We start from the raw sequence: 20,911 nt of genomic DNA, 5'->3' as shown, positions 1-20,911 counted from the left end.
AAAATGGCAGTCAATTTTAAAAATACTACACAGCATTGCTTTGAAAGATCATAAGACATGTTTTCGTGGCTTCAACATGTTGGACTAGTATTTTGAACTATTAACTTAAATAATCTATATCAACAGCTGTAAACACTCTAAAATAATACATGTAGGATAATATTTCAATTTTACATAAGTAATTCTGTTTATTAAAAATGGCAGTCAATTCGTTAGAAAATTCATTAGAAATTAGATTAGAAAATGCACGACTGCTTTTTTGTGGCTTCAACATGTTGGACTCGTACAGAAAAACCCATTATGTGAAATTTGTGGGAAAGAAACAACTGTAACTGTGAGAGGAGTAAATATGGTCGTCTTCAGTTTTCCTAATATTTTGGTTATAATAATTTGTTTGATCACTGTAAATATTAAATTCATATTTTAATTTAAAACATATGATTGTTATTGAGGACTATAGGCACTTTCATATCGATTGATAGTCTAGGATTTGAGATTCGAATATTAGGTATCGATGACTATTTCCTCAATATAAAAAAACCGGGTCAGTTTATCGTACCCTACCCGAAACTTGTATTGTGTCACACCAAATGTTCAGTTAACAATTATTCTTTACTGTTTTTAGATGTATAATAATCCATATGGGCAACATTTGGTTGTAAAGTAATAACTTGCCATAGTAATGTTCATACTACTGTTCATAATAGTGTTAGGTCATCAATGTCTTTACAACAAATAATTGATTGGATTTTTGAAAAATATATTTTTTAATGCCTGAAATTGAAAGAGTGCATGGTGTGAAGAAAATTTCTTCTCAGTAACAAAATTAACCTAGATGCATATTCCTTATTTATACACCACTATATTTATGGATACTCACATTAAAACATTGTAAGTTGGTAACGGGGCACAATACACAAGAGCTAACAAAAAGAAAATTGAAGAGATAATACTATAACATAACAAAACTATTAACTACCCTATAAATTGACAACAATAAACAACAACCATGTGGATGTGCCACGAGCTCCTCCCGTGTGTGTTCAATGGGGCGATCATGCCAGGTGGTGAGAAAGAGTGGGGATGGAGGGGCCCCTCCTGCCAACTAGAGATAGCCCGCGTATTAGAATAGTGGAATGAGCAGTCCGCGCGTTCTCGCTCTGTACTCCTCTGAATTTAATTTAGTTCAGTACCTGGCAAACCTATTAAAATGTATCACTGTATTTTCAAACCCCTTTCCGTAGTTTAGTACAGCATACATATATTTAAATTACATTTTCAAAGCTGGATGTTGCAGGATGCAGCACAATTAAATTGCAGGCAATCAATGTGACAAGCCTCTTAAAATGTACCACTGTGTTTTTAGCGTCTACTCTGAATTAAACACATTTCAGTAATTTGGTACAACAACATATATATAATATATTGGAAAAAGTTGGAGATTTGCCTAGACTTAAGCCTTCTGAGTGACAATGGCAGACTTCAATAAATTATATAAATTTGTGTAATTGTATCATAAATCTGTACAGTAATATAATATAATTAGGACAATTTTGTATTTATTAATGATGTCACGTGCTATGTTAGGTATTTAAGTCAGGTAGTTGTCATTGATTTTGTCATATATCTATAATTATGTTTTTAGTTAAGTAATTATTAATTTATTTACTACCAATTAAGGACTCCACATTATAATATGTTGCTTTTGTCCTATTAATTTGAATATATTCCAATATCACAAAAAGATAACTGGATATGGTTATAATTTATATTTATGGCATTTTATGTACTGAATTAGCTTTAGACTTTGAAAATTATATAATGTGTTTTTTATTCAAATTTGTTTTATTAAAGCTTAGTTTAAATGGGAAGATTTATCGTATTTGAATTTATTTGTTAATTTCATTTGCTTGAGTGTTGTTTTCTTTTGTTTTTCTAAGAAAGTTGGAGCCTCTACACAGGCAGTTCCTTGCCTTTTGAGGTCCTATTTTGTTTTCTTGAATTTTGTTTATTGATGTACCCTAGCTGTATTAAAATAAAAAAAGACATGTTCATATTTCTTTAACAAAAAGTAACATTGTTTTATTTTTATTCTCATGTCAATTGTGTCTACAACTAAGGAGCAATGTTTGTGTTTGTGCTTAAGGTATAAATGATGTTTATATAATTTTACTATTGTACATATTTTCAAGAAAATAAATAATTTTTCTATTCTATTCTAGATTATGACATTTTATTCGTTGTGCACCATCTCACATTTTGTAAAGTATCTTTGGAGTTATAAAGAAAGTTCAATATTAATATAATTAATTCGATATAATTTCTATGTTTTGCAGATGTGTTCGGATATAAAACGACTCATTAATTCGGATATAAAACGACTCATTAATTCGTAAGATAATAGAAATCAGAACCGTTCCGAACTGAGGTCGCTATCAGCCGCATGTACAGGGTTTGTCAGGAATGTTCGGGATTTATCGGTACTGCTCGGCTCTGCCCCCACTCTTTCTCACCACCTGGCATGATCGCCCCATTGAACACACACGGGAGGAGCTCGTTGGATGTGCCTAGACTAAGTAAAAAAGTCCATTTCATTCATGAACTTGGAAAGGTGGATTCCACTGAACTGACTTGACAAAGAAACGTATAAACTGGAATGAAAAAAAAAGTGATACTGTGGTCGTGGAACCTTCTGAGCGCTGACATAGCTGGGCAAGAACACTATATGACCATATACACTATTGTAATAAGACTTAATTTTGGAATATAGAAAAAAAAAACACTGTTGAAAGCTTATTATTAATCTCCAGTACAATTTGCTATACTGTCCTTAGAAGGATTACTACGTCTACAAATGAAGAAGAATATAAGATTAAAAGGATAAACTATTGATATGAAGTGAGTCATAGGATATCAGTCCAGCAATAATAAAACTCAAGGACATCAATAATAGCCTAAATGAATACCTATACACTAACAAGTAGTTTACCTACCTTTATATTTATCGAGATGAGTTCCATATGTGCATATAGTTGATAAACGATTAAGCTAGGACTACATTTTTATACTACATTTATACTACCTTATACTACATTTTTTATAAATTGTTAACAGTCTATATATTTATATATACATAAATATAAAGCAGCCAAGGAGGGAAGGGGTAGTTCGATTTGAATGTTGAATTTAGCTCCATTGCACGTGCAGCATCTGAAGTCTGATGCTGTTGCAGACTTGACTCCTGAAATCTTGAGTCATGTTCGTATGAAAGGATCCAAAAAATAGTTAGTGACGAAGAACGAAGACGCTCAAAACGAACCCCCGCATCATTTCAACACCAGAGACACACAGACTACAAAAAATAGTGTAATCTAAGTGAAGAGGTATTCTCATTGTCTCATCAAGTGTACAAATGAGCGCGCTACGATATTGACTGACACGATCCCAAAGCATGGTGGAGCAACCGAGTCTTCTACACCTAAAGCAGCTATAGTGGAAAGGGCCTTCGCAAAAATTTCCCAAAAGTATTTGGGCGACATTGGAGAGCAGAGTTTGAAATTGTTTTTGGTAAGCAACATTTGAACGAACGAAATATATATATAACGAGGTACGAAAACACAATAAATTGACCAAAGGGATTACAAATTTTGCCCAAATTAAGTACAACTAAAGGAACCATTTTGATTCTTAAAGTGATTTTTTTTTTGTAACAGAGGGCCAGGTTTCTTAGGCCTGGTAGTTGCCTCTCAGCCATCCGGCTTATTGTGCACCCTCTCCCAGGTTTAAGCTGTATCAAATCCCAGGCCTTTACAAAACCATGAGATCTTCTGAACAATGCTTTCCTGTTCCAACCCCTCTTCCGTATGCATAAGAACACCTAGGGATCTTGAGCGTTTGCTCTGTAATGCCGGACATTCAAATATGACGTGCTTGGCTGTTTCGTCAGCCTCGCCACATTTCCTGCACAGTTTTTCCTGAACTGGAATACCTATTCTGTTCAGGTGACTTCGGAATATCCAATGACCTGTAATAAAACCAGTCACCTTTCTGATCTCCGTTCTACTCATTCTAAGGGCATCTGCTGCAATGTTTCTTGATGGTCCCTTGAGCATTCGCTTTGCTTGTACATTCCCCTCAGTATTTCTCCAATGTTGTAGGTGTTTGTTAGCCATCCACTTGGTAACTGATCTACGTGCTAAGTTATATGAGACCCCACACGTTGGTTCAGGACCGGTAAGAAGACAGTTGGCTCCCAAGTTAGCGCAACTGTCTGCCCCTTCATTTCCTGTGATTCCTCTATGTCCAGGCACCCCATGTGCATCCTACCGCACATCTCACCATCATCAATGTAGTCTGAGATCGTCTGATTATGTATTCCAGATGACAATTCCAGGTGAGTTTATCATCCAGTTTGACACCTAGATATTTGAACTCCCTGCTTAACTGTATCTGGCCCCCACATAGGACTGGCTGTGTGATTTCCAGTTTCCTTCTTCTTGTAAATGGTATCATGACGGTCTTCGAAGGATTTACTGCAAGTCCTTCTTCGTCACACCATCGCTCCACAATGGCCAGTGCTCTCTGCATCATTTCCAGACACGTAACCATATGCTTGCCTCTTATGAGTATGACAACATCATCTGCATAGCTTTGAGCATACATACCCTGTTCATTCAGAGTCCAGAGTAAGTCATCCACAACTATGTTCCACAGGCTTGGTGATAATACACCTCCTTGTGGACATTCTCGCTGCGTTTTGACCTCTCTTGTGACTCCGCTATTGTGTCACCTTCTTAAAGTGATGCTATTTCTAATTATAAATCGATAAGTTTGGACAATTGAAGCGGTTGAAAATAAATTTTGGTTTAGGATTCTTTAAAAATGTAAATCTTTCTATTTAAAGGTGGATTTTACATTTTTTTCGTAAGAATTGAAAATCATGATTAAAAACAAAAACTGGAAATGGCATACCGGTTGATGGAAAAATAACAGTTAACAAGTTTTTTATGACTTTTCCGATGATTGATTAAAAAATAACAAGTAAAATTCGGTTGATTGAAGAAATTACTAAAACTGAACATTTATGTTTAGTGTTCTAGATTGGCAATGTAATGAGCTAAAAGGTATTACCGATACTGGAACAGCGTATTCGTTCGATATCACAAATATTAAATTTATAGAAATATTTTAAATCCTAAGCTCGTTCAAGCAGAAAAACAGAATAATCAATAAAAAATCCTTCAGAACTCAATAGATTGAATTTAAAAATTATTAGAGCAAAATTAAAAGGTTCTTACTATCCATATAAATATAATGCAAGTTTAGTCTTCAAGTCTTATACCTTGTTCCTTACTGTTAGGCTAATTTATACATAACCTTTATTAGCACTCTTTATGGCTTAAGTAAATAAACATATTTCTGTGGTTATTCGACGCATATTTAAAAAATACAAATAATTTTATTAATAAGAGTGTTCAACCAAAAATCTTATAATTTAGTGGTATGATCCCAAAACTAGCCTTCTCATTTCTTAGTTTGTTTTAGGGAAACCCAAAAACATTATAATTATTTATTGCATTACACACACACACACACACACACACACACACACACACACACACACACACACACACACACACACACACACACACACACACGCACGCGCACACACACACACACACACACACACACACACACACACACACACACACACACACACACACACACACACACACATATATATATATATATAAACACTACAAGTTTTTTAGTGTTTTATGGAGTATAAAATTAAATATGTTTTATTTCAATTTCATAGGCACATATTTTATTAAAGCAGTATGCATAATTTGACGCTGTTTAGACTGAGCCACAGAAACGGTTGTTCGTTCGTCATTTATGACAGTCGCCGTGAATCCGGCATTGTCTATAAAAGAGATGATATCTTATGCATTACGAAGATATTATTGTGGTAAATGGAGTTCTGAAAGCAAAATATAAATTATGAAATTAGGAGAACCAAACTAAACTATAACAATAATTTGATTGCTGAATCATTGAATAGGCTAAAGGCTTCATCGAGAGTTATTAATGAAAGTAGACATGTAAATAGTAAGCTCTTGTATGTACTAGTGCCTGTCTGAGGATATTTTATTTTCTTATAATTTTAATAGTATTAAGGATATGAGAAAAATGTACCAACTTGCTCAAAATACCAAAATTTGTTTCTTAAGTGAAAATACAAGACCTAAAATGCCTATATGGAAAACTTTCATTCTAAAAAATTCACTGTTGAAGAAGTTATTTTAGCCATAAATAAACTAAGAAATAGCTCTAGTCTAGATATTTATGGAATAAATGCTTTACACTAAAAAATAGCTTTTAAACACATAAGTGAGGTCTTAGCATAATTAATTAACTTATGCATCACAAGGGGCTTTTATCCTGACACACTTAAAGCAACTAAACTGATAACAATACATAAAAAAGGTCAGACAGATTTATGTTCAAATTATTGACCAATATCCATTGTGCCTGCAGTGTCGAAGATCTTGGAACATCTCATACGTAGTCATATGATAATCTTCCTAGAAGGAAATAACCTTTTATCAGAATGTCTACATGGTTTTAGACCTTAGCGTAGCACTGTTGCAGCCACTCAAGCTCTAATAACAAACAGTTTTAAATATCTGGAGGTAAAAGGTGTGTTCTCTTTAGATCGTAGATATGACCAAGGCCTTCGATACTGTAACATATGATGTGTTGCTACATAAGTTGTATTTTTACTCGAATGTTGCCATTTATAGAAAATATATGGCAGTCTGTATATTTAAACGGCTCTTTTCCCCATTCTTTGCAGACTGTACAAGGCGTACCACAAGGGGTCTATACTTGTCCGACCTTGCTCATAATTTACATAAATGATCTTCCAAGCAACACATAAAGTGTTTTATGTTCGCAGACGATCTGGCAGTGTGTGTCGGGGTATTAATCTTCAGAGAGCTATAGATATTGTCATCTCTAAATCAGGTGTAATACATGACTGGTGTAATGCTAATAAGCTGTGCTTAAATGGGAAGAAGGTTCAGGATTATACAACTTTGCCTTTGTTTTGGTTAAGAGAAATTGGCCTCTTCAAAATTCTTGGGTTTCCATCTTAAGTCCAACCTCAAATGACACTCGCACATTAACAATTTGGCCGCAAAAATTCTAAAGGGTAGTATATTTATGATTAGATAATTAAGAGGGAGTGTGTCTTCTGATGTTCTCCTTTGCATCTACTATGGTCATGCACATAGCCACTTGTCTTAAGGAACTTCACTTTGGCTGAATTGTTCTTATGCTCACAAATTGTATGTGTTACAAAAAAAGCTGTTCGTCTTATCTTTGGTGCTGACTGACAGGCTCACTGCAAGCCGTGTTTTGTTAGTTAATGTATCCTTACCCTATCGTCTACGTATGTTTTTCAGTTCTTTTGTCTGTAAAGAGGAACTTGCAAAGCATAACTAAAGTTAGTGACATACATAACTATATAAGAAGAAATAGGCATAACATACCTCAAACAAGATGCATGTTTTCAGCGACTTAACAAAGCTTTGTGTATAAAGGAGTTAAAATGTACAATGGATTACCTGGAGAATTAAAAACTCTGACACTTTAGATTTTTAAGATAGCACTTAAGGAAATTCTATTAAATAAACCACTGCAAAATATTACATATTTTATGGCGTAATAGCTCCACTAGTCTGAATAAGTTTATATTTAAATTTCGAATTGACGACTGGCATACATTTTGTAAAATGTCAACGACAATCAAGATTTCTGATTCTGATTTCTGGTTTCACTGGTTTAAAAACCGCACTTGTTGGATTTTCAAAACGGACTCTGAATGTAGTATAAAAGTTTAGTCATTTAATTACTTTTTACAAACTTTTATCAACAGTCACAATAGGCGCTGAAAATTTCTACATTCTTGCGATGGAGTCACAAACTCTCTTAAAATAAAGCTCTTATTTAGACGTTTTACTGTTTTAATATTTATCTGACACACATGACAGATAATCTAATACTCTTTTAAATGTTTAGTAAAACATTGATAATTTTAACCTTTACTTATTAATTATTTTCCTATCCAGACTTTTAGCTATAATCTGGACAATTTCTCCTTTAAGTATCCTGTTGTAATATATGGATCACAATTCGATAGATATACAGTACAAACAAATTGAATTTTGATTTTGGATTCCGTCTTTGCTCCTAGTTCAAAACCAGTTCGGATCAAACAAGATTATCTCAGACTTTAGTTTATTCTATACAATTGATATAAGCTTACAAATTTTGCTCTTAGTATATTTTTTATTTTAGAATTAGAAGTGCACCAACCCGAGAAACAAAATATAGTACTATTTGGTTAACTAAAATTTAGTAATTGTGTATGTCAGCTAGGCAGCCTGGTTTTTAGCGAGTGCTGCCAATAATTCAACACGAAAACTAAAAGCGTTCTAGTTTTACTTCCAATTCAGTGTCAGTCAGTAGTGTCAATTGTTCAAAGCAATCTGTGAGTGTTTTGTCATTAAATTTTATGTGAATCGAGTAAAGCTTATTTTAAAATTTTTGTATTATTTGAATTTAGTGTTGTTTCAAGTGATTATTATGTCTCGTTTACAGTGTAAGTTTCTATATTCTATAGAAGCCTTCATAGTGATCGTATTGACTTGGCTGGAATATTGTGAAAATGTTTAGTAAACTTAACTTATCATGGCTGAAGAATTGCTCGTTGTTTTGAGTAGAAGAGACCCTTCTTGTGGTTTAGGATTTTCCTTATTAGGTACTCCTGGATTACCTCCAATTATATATGACATCGTAGAAAATTCTCCAGCTGCAGAAAGTGGAAAGGTGAGTAAAATATGGTCCTACAAATTTAGGATTGTACAGATTTTATGCATTTAACTATAAATCGACATCTGCCCTAATAATATCTTTTACGTTGCAAAATGTGTATATAAACGTAATTAATTATTTTTAATGAAAGAAACCTTCAATTTAATGCATGTTTGGATTTGGGCATCTAGATGCCAAGTTATTTCTCTGAGAAGTTAGGCTATTGTTTAAAACACCTGCAGTTATATCCTGTAGATAGTTGTACTCTTATTATACTACAGCCTGTACAAATTGCTGTAAGAACTTGGCAGCATAAAAATGTTAATGAGGCCAGGTGTAATAAAATTTACCTCACAAAAATGAAAGGATGTATTAAAAACTATGTAACTTTTTTATTATACTCTACAACAAAGGTATCGGATACAAAACTAAGTTTTTAGTCAGTTGGGCTGCAGTATAATTAGCATCCACTATGACAATCGAATCATCAATATATCTGAATATTTTAATTAATGTAGGATAAAAAACATAAATGTCAAACCGAATTGTTTTATATTCATAGAAATTTCAAATTGTAGTATAGTTCAACTTTGTAAAAGTTAGGTATTTCTAATTGATAATTTGATTTGCTGATTCGATTATTGGTTGTGATGGCCAATTATTATACTGCCATCAGCTGTCACTGATTCCTCACTCCTTAGTATTCTTGTTGGAATTGGTGAGCAATGTATGGATTACAACAAAATATTTAGCTCAATAGTTACTTTACAGCCCTCTGGAGAGTTTATAAGCCAGAGGTAGAAATTTAAGGTTTACTTCTTATAAGGTCAGGCATTAACCCTTTCCGGGCCAGGAGGAAATATATTGCAGCCATAGATTGTGTCTGAAAAGTGCCAGGCGGCAAAATATTGTCTCCTTCATATTCGTTGTTTTCTTAAATAAATACGACGTCAAATGATTAAAGTTACATGTTTTTTTATTCCCTGGAATATTTGTAGATAATTAATATGAATATCATTTTTATTTTGGAGGTCTATGAAATTTATATTTTGTAATTTGTCACGTGACATTATCAGCTGACTGCTGCCAGTCACTGCTCGATCTTTCGTTGTTTATTCTTTATGCTTCAGTGTAATCGTATTATTGTATGCTGGATTCTTCTTCATTATTTTATTTGATATTTTTCTAGATTACAAAACTGGAAGAAAACGATCCAGAACAGTTTGTTCTTGGTGCAATGAATGCTGTCATGGCACTTGTTTTGCCAAGCACATTGTAAATAGAAAAAGTGTAAATAAATTTTAAATAAAATTGTGTAAATATTTTCTGTTAAATAGTGTTTTTTAACTGTAATGAACCTGTTTATGGACCCTACAATCATCTGTTTACCGGTACTTCCCTAATGTGAATATTTATTTTAAGTTTCTTGCAATGTAAGAGTCAGTTGCTTCAACACTTATAAAATGTTCCGAAGTACAATTATGCGTCTGGTTTCTACAAAATGTGTCATAAAAAATATATTTATGAGAGAAATAACACAAAATTTTGTATGGATGTTCCTTTCTAAATGTATAATATAATAAAATAGCTTCCCACAGTAAAATTATTTTTACGTTTTTAGTTATTTGCAAAAAAAAAAATTTTATGTTATCTATTAAAAAACATTTTTTTTAAATTTTAAATTACTTAAAACTACATCTATATATCTATACGAGTAATTTGGTGCAACTTTGAGGTCATTGTCTAATTTTTATGAAAACTTATAAAATTTTAATCTAAGAGACTGCAAAATCGCCAATTTTAGATATGAGATGTGAACAAATTTTGCAACATCTCATATTTGCTCCTGGCCCTGAAAGGGTTAAGAGGGGATTAAAGGAACTTTTTACTTCAATTCCCGGCACAACTAATGACCATTTTGGTGGATACATGGATTCAGTCAGTGTGCAATGGCCAGCGAAGTACCAATAGAGTAATTTAGTTTCCGGACTGTGATTGTCCATATGAAACACATACAAGAGACTCACATCTTCTACAACTACCTGTTTTCTACAGCTGTTGCATTGCTGATTGCCAAGCACACTACAAATTTGATCGTTATTTATAAGTGTTTATATTGAACTGTATTGAAAAGGCACAATTCTTTACAAATCTTTTGCTGACGATCTATTTTTGCACAGTTGAAGTGGAGCCTCTATAGACAAGTAAGAATTAGGTGAGGGACGCAATGGTGTTGGAGGGGCCTGCAATTAATCTGGCTAAGTTCAGTGCTTTTTTTCCGGGAAACTAAAATTAAGAAGGCTCAGGTAGTTACAGTCCCCTTGTTCACCCTATAAGAAAGCTTGTTAAAGCTGAAACAAGACTTGAGTGCTAAGTACAGAACAAATTTATAGCTGTTTTGAGATTTGATTTATTTGGTATCCTGTAATTACTTTTGGGGAAGCACTGTGGAACACATCTTTTAACATTCATCTCATCTTGCTGCAATGTTTTTGCACTATTATAAATTAATTTTGTACTCAATCAGAAAACTTATTTAATGGTTGATATTCACATAGTTTTATTGCTGAGCTTAGTTTCTCATGATCAAGATCCTCTCAAAACAGAAGACATGCCTATACCATCCCAGTATGGACATACTTATAATAGGACACCCTGTACTGCTGACAGAAAAAGGATAAACATTCCATGAGATAGTAGTATCTAAAATTCAAGCTCAGAAATTTATCTGAATGTCTCAACCCCATTTCAGGTTGGAAAAGATAAGAAGCACTGAGGGGCGTGGACAATGAACTTTCTTATCACTTAGCAAGGTCAATAATGCCTCTGTTAAATTTTCATGTTTCTTATTTCCTAAGGATTGCCTTTAAAGTCACAGACTTACTCAATAGACTATTTAAAAATTTGATTGACTACTTACTTACCTTTCTCTAAGAGCTCTTTACTGCACTCTGTCCAGTAATACTGCATTTAGATCATTGCTCTGTTGTTTGGTTACCACATCAAGCTTACCTGAAGGATGAAATGCAATATGTTCACTGTTGTTTACTTCACCTTGTGAAGTCTTGGCTTTAGGAATATTGATGCTCCTATTATGGAACTGTCCCATCTCTTGCTTCTATCTTCTTTTCAGTCCAGGTAGTTTGTGACGCAGAAAATTTTGTTACCACAATGGCAACTTACTTAAAGAGATCCTAATCTACTATTAGAGTATAGATTGGCAGAAGGTCAAGAGACCTCTTTTTGAAGGTGTCTGTTGAAACAACAAACTATGTCAGAAACAGGTCTATGATTGGGGTTAAGAAATATGATATTACAATTTCTTAGGATGGACTTTACCATTTCATTAATACCTGTCCACAGCAGAGCCGTTTGGTAGGCCCACAAAATGTTTTTTTTTTATATTTTAATTATATTTCCATGTTTGTGGTTATAATTTATGATGGTGCTCAGTGCTGAAACATTTTAACGATTGTAATACTGCTTAGACAATATCTAAGTTTATTGTTTGCTGAAATACGTAAGTACAATTATGTGTTTAATATTTAAACAATGAAGTACAGCAAATTTGAGATTTTTCCGGAATAACTCATAATAATATAAAAACCTAAAAAGCATTTGGATGCATAATTTTAATCTTTGGATATATCTCCCATAACTGTCGACTAACAATAAGGGCATAAAATTGGATGATGTTTAACATTGTTCTTATGAGGAAAAACTTAAGGTCATTCTACTACAGGCGACTCTTTAGGTCTTATTCTACACTTGAGAGCAGCAAAGAAGACAGTCGGGGTCTGTCCAATAGTGGCGTGGTGCATCGTTGTAGTTGCCACATTGCCGTTCACTCCTGGCAAAAACCTGTCCTCATAATATTCTGTGTTTTTGGTGGAAAACTCCACATAGCTTCTTTCCCAAATCCTACATTGGTCTTCACATGACAAATGATTTAGACATCTTCTATTTCTATTTCTTAAATCAAAGTAATTTTCAATTATGCCTACTATATAATAGGAGTATGAACATATTTAAATTTTTGTGGATTGTCATTGTCATTGTATTATAACATTGAACATAAACGTGAGTTATTTAATGTATAATAATGTATGTCTCATGAAAATATTATCAAATCTGGTCGGATGAGGCTAAGTGGCGGCTGCAGGAGCCACGCCCTCAACTGTTTTCTTTGCTGCACTCTCATCTAGTATTGTTGAATTTTCCCATCTAGTACTGGGCATCCAGGCAGCGATCTTGATATGGTTCCCATATTATTCCTATAATCAATCTGAGACAGTCGACCATGCAACAAATTTGGTTTACATGGAGTTGTGTACTTTCTAACAGACTTTGTATATAAATAAAGAGTTAATTTAGAAAAATATAATATAAGCTTAGTTTGAATTGTTTAGAACAACTTTCATAATTGTTTTCTTTATATATGTATTTATAATGATTCGGGTATAGTAAATAATAATTATAATTAGTGGATAGGTGATGTAAATAATAAATCTTTGAATATAGAAAGAAGTAATACTAGCAAAGAGTGAGACAAATTTAAAGTACATTTAAAGACATTTAAAGTAGCCCATGTAATAATTTATTATAAAATAAGTCCCAAATATAAATATAAATAAGATTGTGGTAAAGACAGTTGTTAGAGGGTCAAGGTCTCAGAAGTATCTGCCACGGTTGTATCCAAGTTCTTGTGTTGTGCCAATGTTTTTGAGTGTATTCTTCAGTATAGCAAATCCCGATTCATGACTTCACTGCCAAACCTCAAGTGCATTCCATCTGCCTTTGTCTTTTGGATTGCTTGAACCTTTGTTGTCCATCTAAGTCTTCCAGAGTAGACTCACATAAGTCATACTACTAATTAGGTTCACATCAAGCACCTTTTTAAGATATCTCTTACTTTTCAAGAGCTTGTTAAGTGGAGATCTCATTGGTAAAGTATCTGACGATACTTGTGAGCTGGATCAGGTAGTTTTACGTTATTACCTTCTTCATTTTAGTTTGGCCCTTGTTCTTTTGAGGCTAAAGGCAATGAAAAGGGTAAAGGAATACCGGGAAAAGCACAATGAACATGTTGAGGAAAGGAATTGGAGTATCAACACTAGAGGAGAGGGTGGGATTGTTAAAGAATACACAGAAAGAAAGAGTGTGTGTCTGTAAAATGGTTATTGGTGTGTCCATGCTCATGTTGATGACATTACCATTCTCTGCTCTGAAAGTTGACTTAGGTGATTTCTTTTCATTCCCCTCTCTTTCTGAACAGAATCAAAAGCAACGCTTCTGTTAAGACTTTCCTTCTTTTAGGTTAGTTTTTGCCCTACAATACGATATGACTTTATTCAGCAGATTTCTTCTCCAAGACATTCAACCTCTGTCTTCAATTACATAGGGGATCACTGTTGGTTGACCCATACAGTGCATACCACTGTTCTAAGACCTAAAGGTCAACTTGCTAGGTACCTAGGGCATTCATCTAGTACAGTCACAGAAGTAGGAATTACCCAAGGTCCTTTACACATCACATTCTTGAAATTTTAAATTCACAGCTTTCAGCATGGCGACACTGCTTATTAACAGTGGCCTTGATGATGTCAATTTGACAAAAACTTTGCTGTAAACTACAGACAACTGGTTAGACAAAGTACTATTTGTAATATTGTTTACTGGAGGCATTCAACTGACTTACATATTTTATTTGGTTTTGAAATTTCTTATTGTTAACAAATAATTTGAAGGGCCACTATTCTTTCATACATGTGGTTATTTGACTTGTTATGTGAAGTTATAAAATATTGAAAAACAATTTCTTAAGAAATCAATAGCAATGCTAGCTACAAGAAGTTTAGATTCATGTAAGCTAATATTTCATAGACTACTACAAATCACAACTCAATAAAATTGTAGTAATAGTTAGGTTTTACACAAAGCTTTTTTTCTTTTATTTATCTGGCTATAGAAAGTGTAGTTTTCCAAAATTGAGTAAGTTTTTTTGTCTGTCCTAAGTTATGAAAGAACTAGCAGTGAGCAAGTACCAAACTTAATGACGCATCTGCTGAAGTATACTGCTATTGAAGCATCTTTGCGTGGAGAGTCTTATTTTTACTCTGCAACTAGTTTAATCTGGTTATGCTACCAGTATGGTATATCGTAAACAGTATAAATGTCAGGATTGATAAGATCAAACACTGCTTTTATCTGGTTTACCACAGTTTCCGAGATAGTTGCTAACCCTCCTGCAGTCTTTTCGGAGCAATGTGGAAACCCTTAGATCAATTTTTGGTACTTATTATTTGGTACTATGTACATTAACAAGTCTTGTGATATTGTAGTGGTATAATTTTCCTAAAGTCAAAGCAAAATAATAAGAAAACAAAATATAGGTTCTAGTGTATTATATTGACCATGTCTTTCTCTTACTGCCTATAATTTAAAACTTGGAAAAGGTTTTATCAAACAAAATTCGGTATTGATGTAATACATTACTGTAAGCTTTGGATTTAATTTTACATCACCTATTTTCGCTCATCTTGCAAAAATAGTATTAACACATTAGAGGTCTCACTTCATTCCTGGATGTGAGAGGTTGCGTGAAGAGAATTTATCCATGCTTACTTTTTTATTATTTTTCATTTTCCTTCAATAGGAAATTTTCTTGAAAATTCCTGGAATTACTTTAACTATCAGTATATAGTACTTTAAATTATCTGAAAATAAAAGTGTCAATACAAAATATATTAAAAGTACTTTACTATACAATTTGCCATTCAATTTAGACTCACAAGAGGTTCCATGTGAGCAAATTATCTCATGTACTTTTTTGAGCATATAAATAGAAAATTAATTTTTACTTCAAAAGAAAGTGTTTTTAATAAAAGAACTTCATGCAAAATAGAACTGTAAATTATTATAAGTGAGTTATTTTATTCAGAGGAAGGGAGGACTGATTCATAGGGAGGGGTTTATGAAGTTTAAAATACCCTCCAAGAATAGCGGCTGAGTAATCTTCCCGTTGGAAATTTTTGTTTAAGGCCTCATAAATGTGTTCTAGTTTATAACAAACTACAGTATGTAATTTTAATTGATATCTCTTAAAATATCAGGGGGGGGGGGTGGTGGGTTTGAGCCCTCTGAGCTCTCACTTATATATGCTCATGGTTTTATTCAATTGAAAAGTTCTTTATCAGGGTATATTCCAAGGGGAAAACAAATTTTTTCTTATTTAGAACACTACATAATATTAACAGATGTCATGGTTGTGAGAAATATATGAGAAGAGATAAGACGAGTTCCCAAGCTGCTGATATTGTCAAATCATAATAATACTACAGAATTTCAAACATTGTGGCAAACTTCACGGGTGCTGCCTGCAGCCTATCACGTGTTGATTAGATTTACTTGTTACTTTCCTTGTATGTAGTAAAAGCTGTTTAGTAATAATTTGGTAAAGCTATTTGGTTTCAGGATCATCTCGAGCTAATTCTAGATACTTAAGAGGCTATTTACTCATATGGCTTACAAGTATACTGCAGTTATGTATCTTGAGAGCCAAAGTATCAAGTATCAAAGTGCCAATATTTACAATATACTTAAGAGGCTATTTACTCATATGGCTTACAAGTATACTGCAATTATGTATCTTGAGAGCCAAAGTATCAAGTATCAAAGTGCCAATATTTACAATATACTTAAGAGGCTATTTACTCATATGGCTTACAAGTATACTGCAATTATGTATCTTAAGAGCCAAAGTATCTAGTATCAAAGTGCCAAATGTGTGTTAATGTTTTTTTTAAGAAATCCCGAACCTATGGTATTATACGAGTAAGTTAATCCCAACTATTAAAAGAATCGCCACAATATAGCTTACCTATGATAAGTGATTTGCTAAGAATTCCAGCATTATTTAAAACCAGTTTTACAGGCCTGTCTAAAAATTACTTATTTTTAACCAATTCTCAAGACTTTACTGTACTAAAATTATTAGTTAAGAATTACCATATAAAGTTCAGTTTACAACTGTATTAGAAAAATCAAGTCTTGTGGTAATTTTAGAATGTAGCAAGTACATGATTTGTTACGTTTTATATTTTGGAGCTTTCAATTAATTTTTAAACGTTCTAATAATCTGAAGGCAGAATTTTATGCAGATACTATGGACCTCCAATATCTAATGTATTGAAATAGATAAAGTCCTTGGTATGTCAAAAAATAAAAATTGTATATTATATTACAGAAGTATTGTATCAAAGCCAGGATTTTATTTTGTAAAACCATGGTATTTTTGCCCGGATTTCATCTTGCCATGATTTTATTACATGTTAACCTCCTTTGATGATGTCATTCCTCCCATTCATCACTAAGGTGTAGATGAAGGTATGTAGTTCATTGATCTGTTGTCATGTTGTGAAATTTAAGAAGTATATTTGAGAATTTGCTCTCCTTTACTAGAAAAGCTACCAAACTATTGGGAAACATGTTATTAATACAGAATACAAATTTCATAAATCATACTTATTTAGTTCGTAATTTCCACACTGCTAAAGTTGGAGAAGCATAGTTTAAAGCTTTTTTTGGGATTGTTTCAACTGCATTTTTACATGGAATAAAAATTATAATATGAAGAGAATTTGTAATGTGTGAGTTTTACTACTTGTATCAAAGTCATAAATAATATATAAAGAAAATATAATCTAAATCACTAAGGTTTTAAAAATGTTCGTTCTTTGGATATTATAAATGAAATGTTTTTTCAGGTAAAAATGATAAAGAGTGTTTACTTACATATCATAATGTATCACAATTACTAAAGGTAGTCTTTCCCAATCATTATAATTATATTAATATTTTATCCACAAAGTGTTTTACTCTAAATTAAAATTATCTAAAGAATTTTTAAGTAGAAATATAGACTATTTCAAAATTAGTAAATGTAACTGAATATTTGCATCTGAATTTTAAAATTTGGTGATAATCAGTCAGTTCTTGTGGTCACTGTGAAGCACACATAAATCTATTATTTTTGTAAAATCAATAATTTTATTGACTAAGGTGGTTCCTAAAAAATATTTAAATTCAAAACCAAAATTCAATTTGTTGAACCTTTTCAATAATACTTGGAAAGAAAATACAAATCACATATCACTGTAAATTCACTTGCAGTACAAAGTACACATCGATTCCATGTTTGCCTACATACTGTATATGAGTTGAACCAGAACTATATCTAACATGAACAAAATTCCACGTATGGCCTGCAGCTCTTAAACAAATTAAACGTTTGTTAGCTATTATTTGATTGTGTATTGGTACTAAGTTTGTTTTACTATGTCTGAACACGTGTTTAGTTTTAATAGTTCAATAATCGTTATAGAATTGAATATTTCAATATAGTAACTGTGAGTGGCAGATTCAGTAACTTGACTTAGTAACCGGATTGTGATGGAAGACTCTAGTCAACTGTTGACTGCAGTAAAGAAGAAGTTCCTGCGGGAAGGAAAGCCCTAGCGGCAGGATGGGAGCCGATTGTCTATTCACGCTTTCTGATCCTTTGTCAACTAATTGAAGACGGTATATCAGTGGCGTTGTGCAGCACTGCCTCTCGGCTCGAGTTGGCGTCGCGACGTGTCGACACTTTCAACCTTTAATACAATTGTTTTGTCTGTGTTAACTTAAAACATGACTTTTTCACGCAGCTTGGGCTTTATTTTTAATCGAGATGGGTTGTTTAAGCTGAACGCCTTTTAAAGAGACCCTGTTTATACGGCTTTAAATCTTAGGCTAGTTGCACACACACCGATTTTGGACGACCGATTTTTACCGGCCGTCCAAATTCCAATGTGAACCGGCGCCGATCAGCTGTCGGCGTGTGTGCCAGGTTCCGTTCCCTCATTCAGTTCACTATTGGAATTTGGACGGCCGGTAAAAAATCGGTCGTCCAAAATCGGTGTGTGTGCAACTAGCCTTAGGCCTCTTGAATAACTGTGAAAGTTTATTCACGAAAACGTACCTATGGTTATATAATAACAACGCGTTTCTTTACTTTTAGTTTTGTAAAAACAGTTAATAGTATTTGTCTTTCGTTTATAAATATAAATTAATCTATTTTGCTCATGAGATCTGCCAAATACGAGTCCAACGAGCTTTCCATAGTTCGGTGGTTTGGTCGTAGCGGATGTGCTCTACCACAAAGATCGCATTCATCGGACAGCTAGCCGTCTTTTTCATCTTCACTTCCGGACAGTTCTGATAACATTCGTCGCGTCGTCTGTGTGCTCGTGGTATTTTTATCAGATGTGACGTCATCTCACAGTTCATGACACAGTGACCTCGCAGTTTTTTCATAATCACATAGTTTCATCTCACTCGGTATTAGGAAGCGTCTTCCAGGCCACTCGCCTTTGCGTCACAGTACTACGATGGTAACACCGCCTCTAACGTCATCGGATTATTTTCGTGCGGACTACAGTAATTAGAGAAGAATTTTCTCACAATGTTTGGGATTTATCATGCTCCATACTGCATTAGCGCATGACTAGTATCCAGGTGACATTATTTATGACGTTTCTGATTCAGGTCAAACACTGCAGTCAAAATTACCACAAGAATGTATCTTTGTAATACAGTTGTAAGCTGAACTTTATATGGTAGTTCTTAACTTATAATTTTTAAAACCGGTTTTAAATAATGCTGGAATTCTTAGCAAATCACTTATAATAAGGTAGGCTATATTGTTGCGATTTTTCTAACAGTTGGAATTAACTTACTCGTATAATACCATCGTCTTTTGAAATATCACCTGGATGCCGCCTTTTTAAAATTACAGCTAGGATCCACACAAAGTCAGTACTGAGTACCGGTACCGGTACCTGATGCGAGGTCACAATAAACATTCTGATTTGCATCAATAAACTCTAAGGAGGCCTGAGATCCGACTATTTTAGCATTTTTACGGAACTTCTAAATTAGTTAATACCAACCAATTTTGACAAGTAAGTAATAAAATTTGCAGAGTCGAGAGGTACAGAGAGCCAGCGGTTACCGGTCAGAACTAGAAGAGCGTGGCGAATGTCGGCCAACGACCGCTGTCGGAGAAGGGGGTCAGAGGCCACTCATCAGCCACCGACGCGTGTTGTTGGCCACTGCTCTTGCCAATTACGCGGGACAATTATGAGGCGCAAGGCTCGACCTGCCTCAGATTTAACAGGAAGCATTAGTTTGGCAGCTCGCCGTTTCACTTCATGAATGGTTGTTGCGTACTGGCTACTGTCCACTGATCTCAACCCTACCGTACCGTACTTCAACAGTGAACAATCTATACAATGTTGTCCTTTGTACTGTCAAAAATTGTGTTATCTCTTTTATACTAAGTTAATGAGATAGATGTAGGTTTCATAAATATTCAATAACAAATCCTAGAAGCTCTTTTGTGCCGGAATAAAATATTGTTTTTTTACAAATAACTGTTTTAAAACCATGGTTTTGCGCATTCTAAAGCCTGAAAATAGGTTTTACGCACTTAAAATTATAAATGCGAAACTAAGGTGCAATGTATCGTGGTTGTGCGATCGTCTTCAGATAAAAAAGAGTGTATTCGTAAAAATGAGACAATGTAAGGGATATAAATTGTTTTAATCAATGTACATATAGTATTGTTGGAGACTACGCGGGGAAGACGGCAAATGTAATTCGGAGTTGAGACGCCGCGCCGACAATAGTAACGGACAATAGTAGTCGGAATTGGGTGGGACAAGTTGGAGCGTACTGGCCGGTAAACTGAACAAGGAGCTTATGGACGCAGAAAAAGCTTTGCAGTAATAAAACTGTTGCTTTGACGATGTACACTTTAATCTCCCAACGAACCAAACCTCTCAGATAATATTATAATTTTGTACCACGGTCATTTGAAAATATAGTTTTAAATATAATTTTACCATATGACTGCCGTGCGTTTCATTTAATAACTTTAACGAGCGTTATATGTAGACAGTTCAGACAGTGATGTTTAAGTGGTAAAATGTAA

General features: G+C 33.8%; 2 protein-coding genes across 5 annotated transcripts in view; one reads left to right on the top strand and one right to left on the bottom strand.

The window, feature by feature from the left end:
* The window catches only part of LOC124359094 (WD repeat-containing protein 3), a 40,542-nt gene extending 39,489 nt beyond the window's left edge, over positions 1 to 1,053 (bottom strand). Inside the window, exon 1 of the mRNA XM_046811530.1 lies at positions 881 to 1,053. The gene's annotated coding sequence lies outside the window, so the exon portion shown is untranslated. The remainder of the gene's footprint in view (positions 1 to 880) is intronic.
* A 7,457-nt stretch (positions 1,054 to 8,510) lies between these two features.
* The window catches only part of LOC124359091 (PH and SEC7 domain-containing protein), a 160,120-nt gene continuing 147,719 nt past the window's right edge, over positions 8,511 to 20,911 (top strand). For all 4 annotated transcript variants that reach the window (XM_046811528.1, XM_046811526.1, XM_046811529.1 and 1 more), the window contains exon 1: positions 8,511 to 8,895. In XM_046811528.1, coding sequence (XP_046667484.1) covers positions 8,758 to 8,895 — 138 coding nt within the window. In that variant the 5' untranslated portion in view covers positions 8,511 to 8,757. The remainder of the gene's footprint in view (positions 8,896 to 20,911) is intronic.

This window comes from Homalodisca vitripennis, chromosome 4 (assembly GCF_021130785.1).
Source record: "Homalodisca vitripennis isolate AUS2020 chromosome 4, UT_GWSS_2.1, whole genome shotgun sequence".
In the NCBI taxonomy this organism is placed as follows: domain Eukaryota; kingdom Metazoa; phylum Arthropoda; class Insecta; order Hemiptera; family Cicadellidae; genus Homalodisca; species Homalodisca vitripennis.
This window is presented reverse-complemented; position numbering and strand designations above follow the sequence as displayed.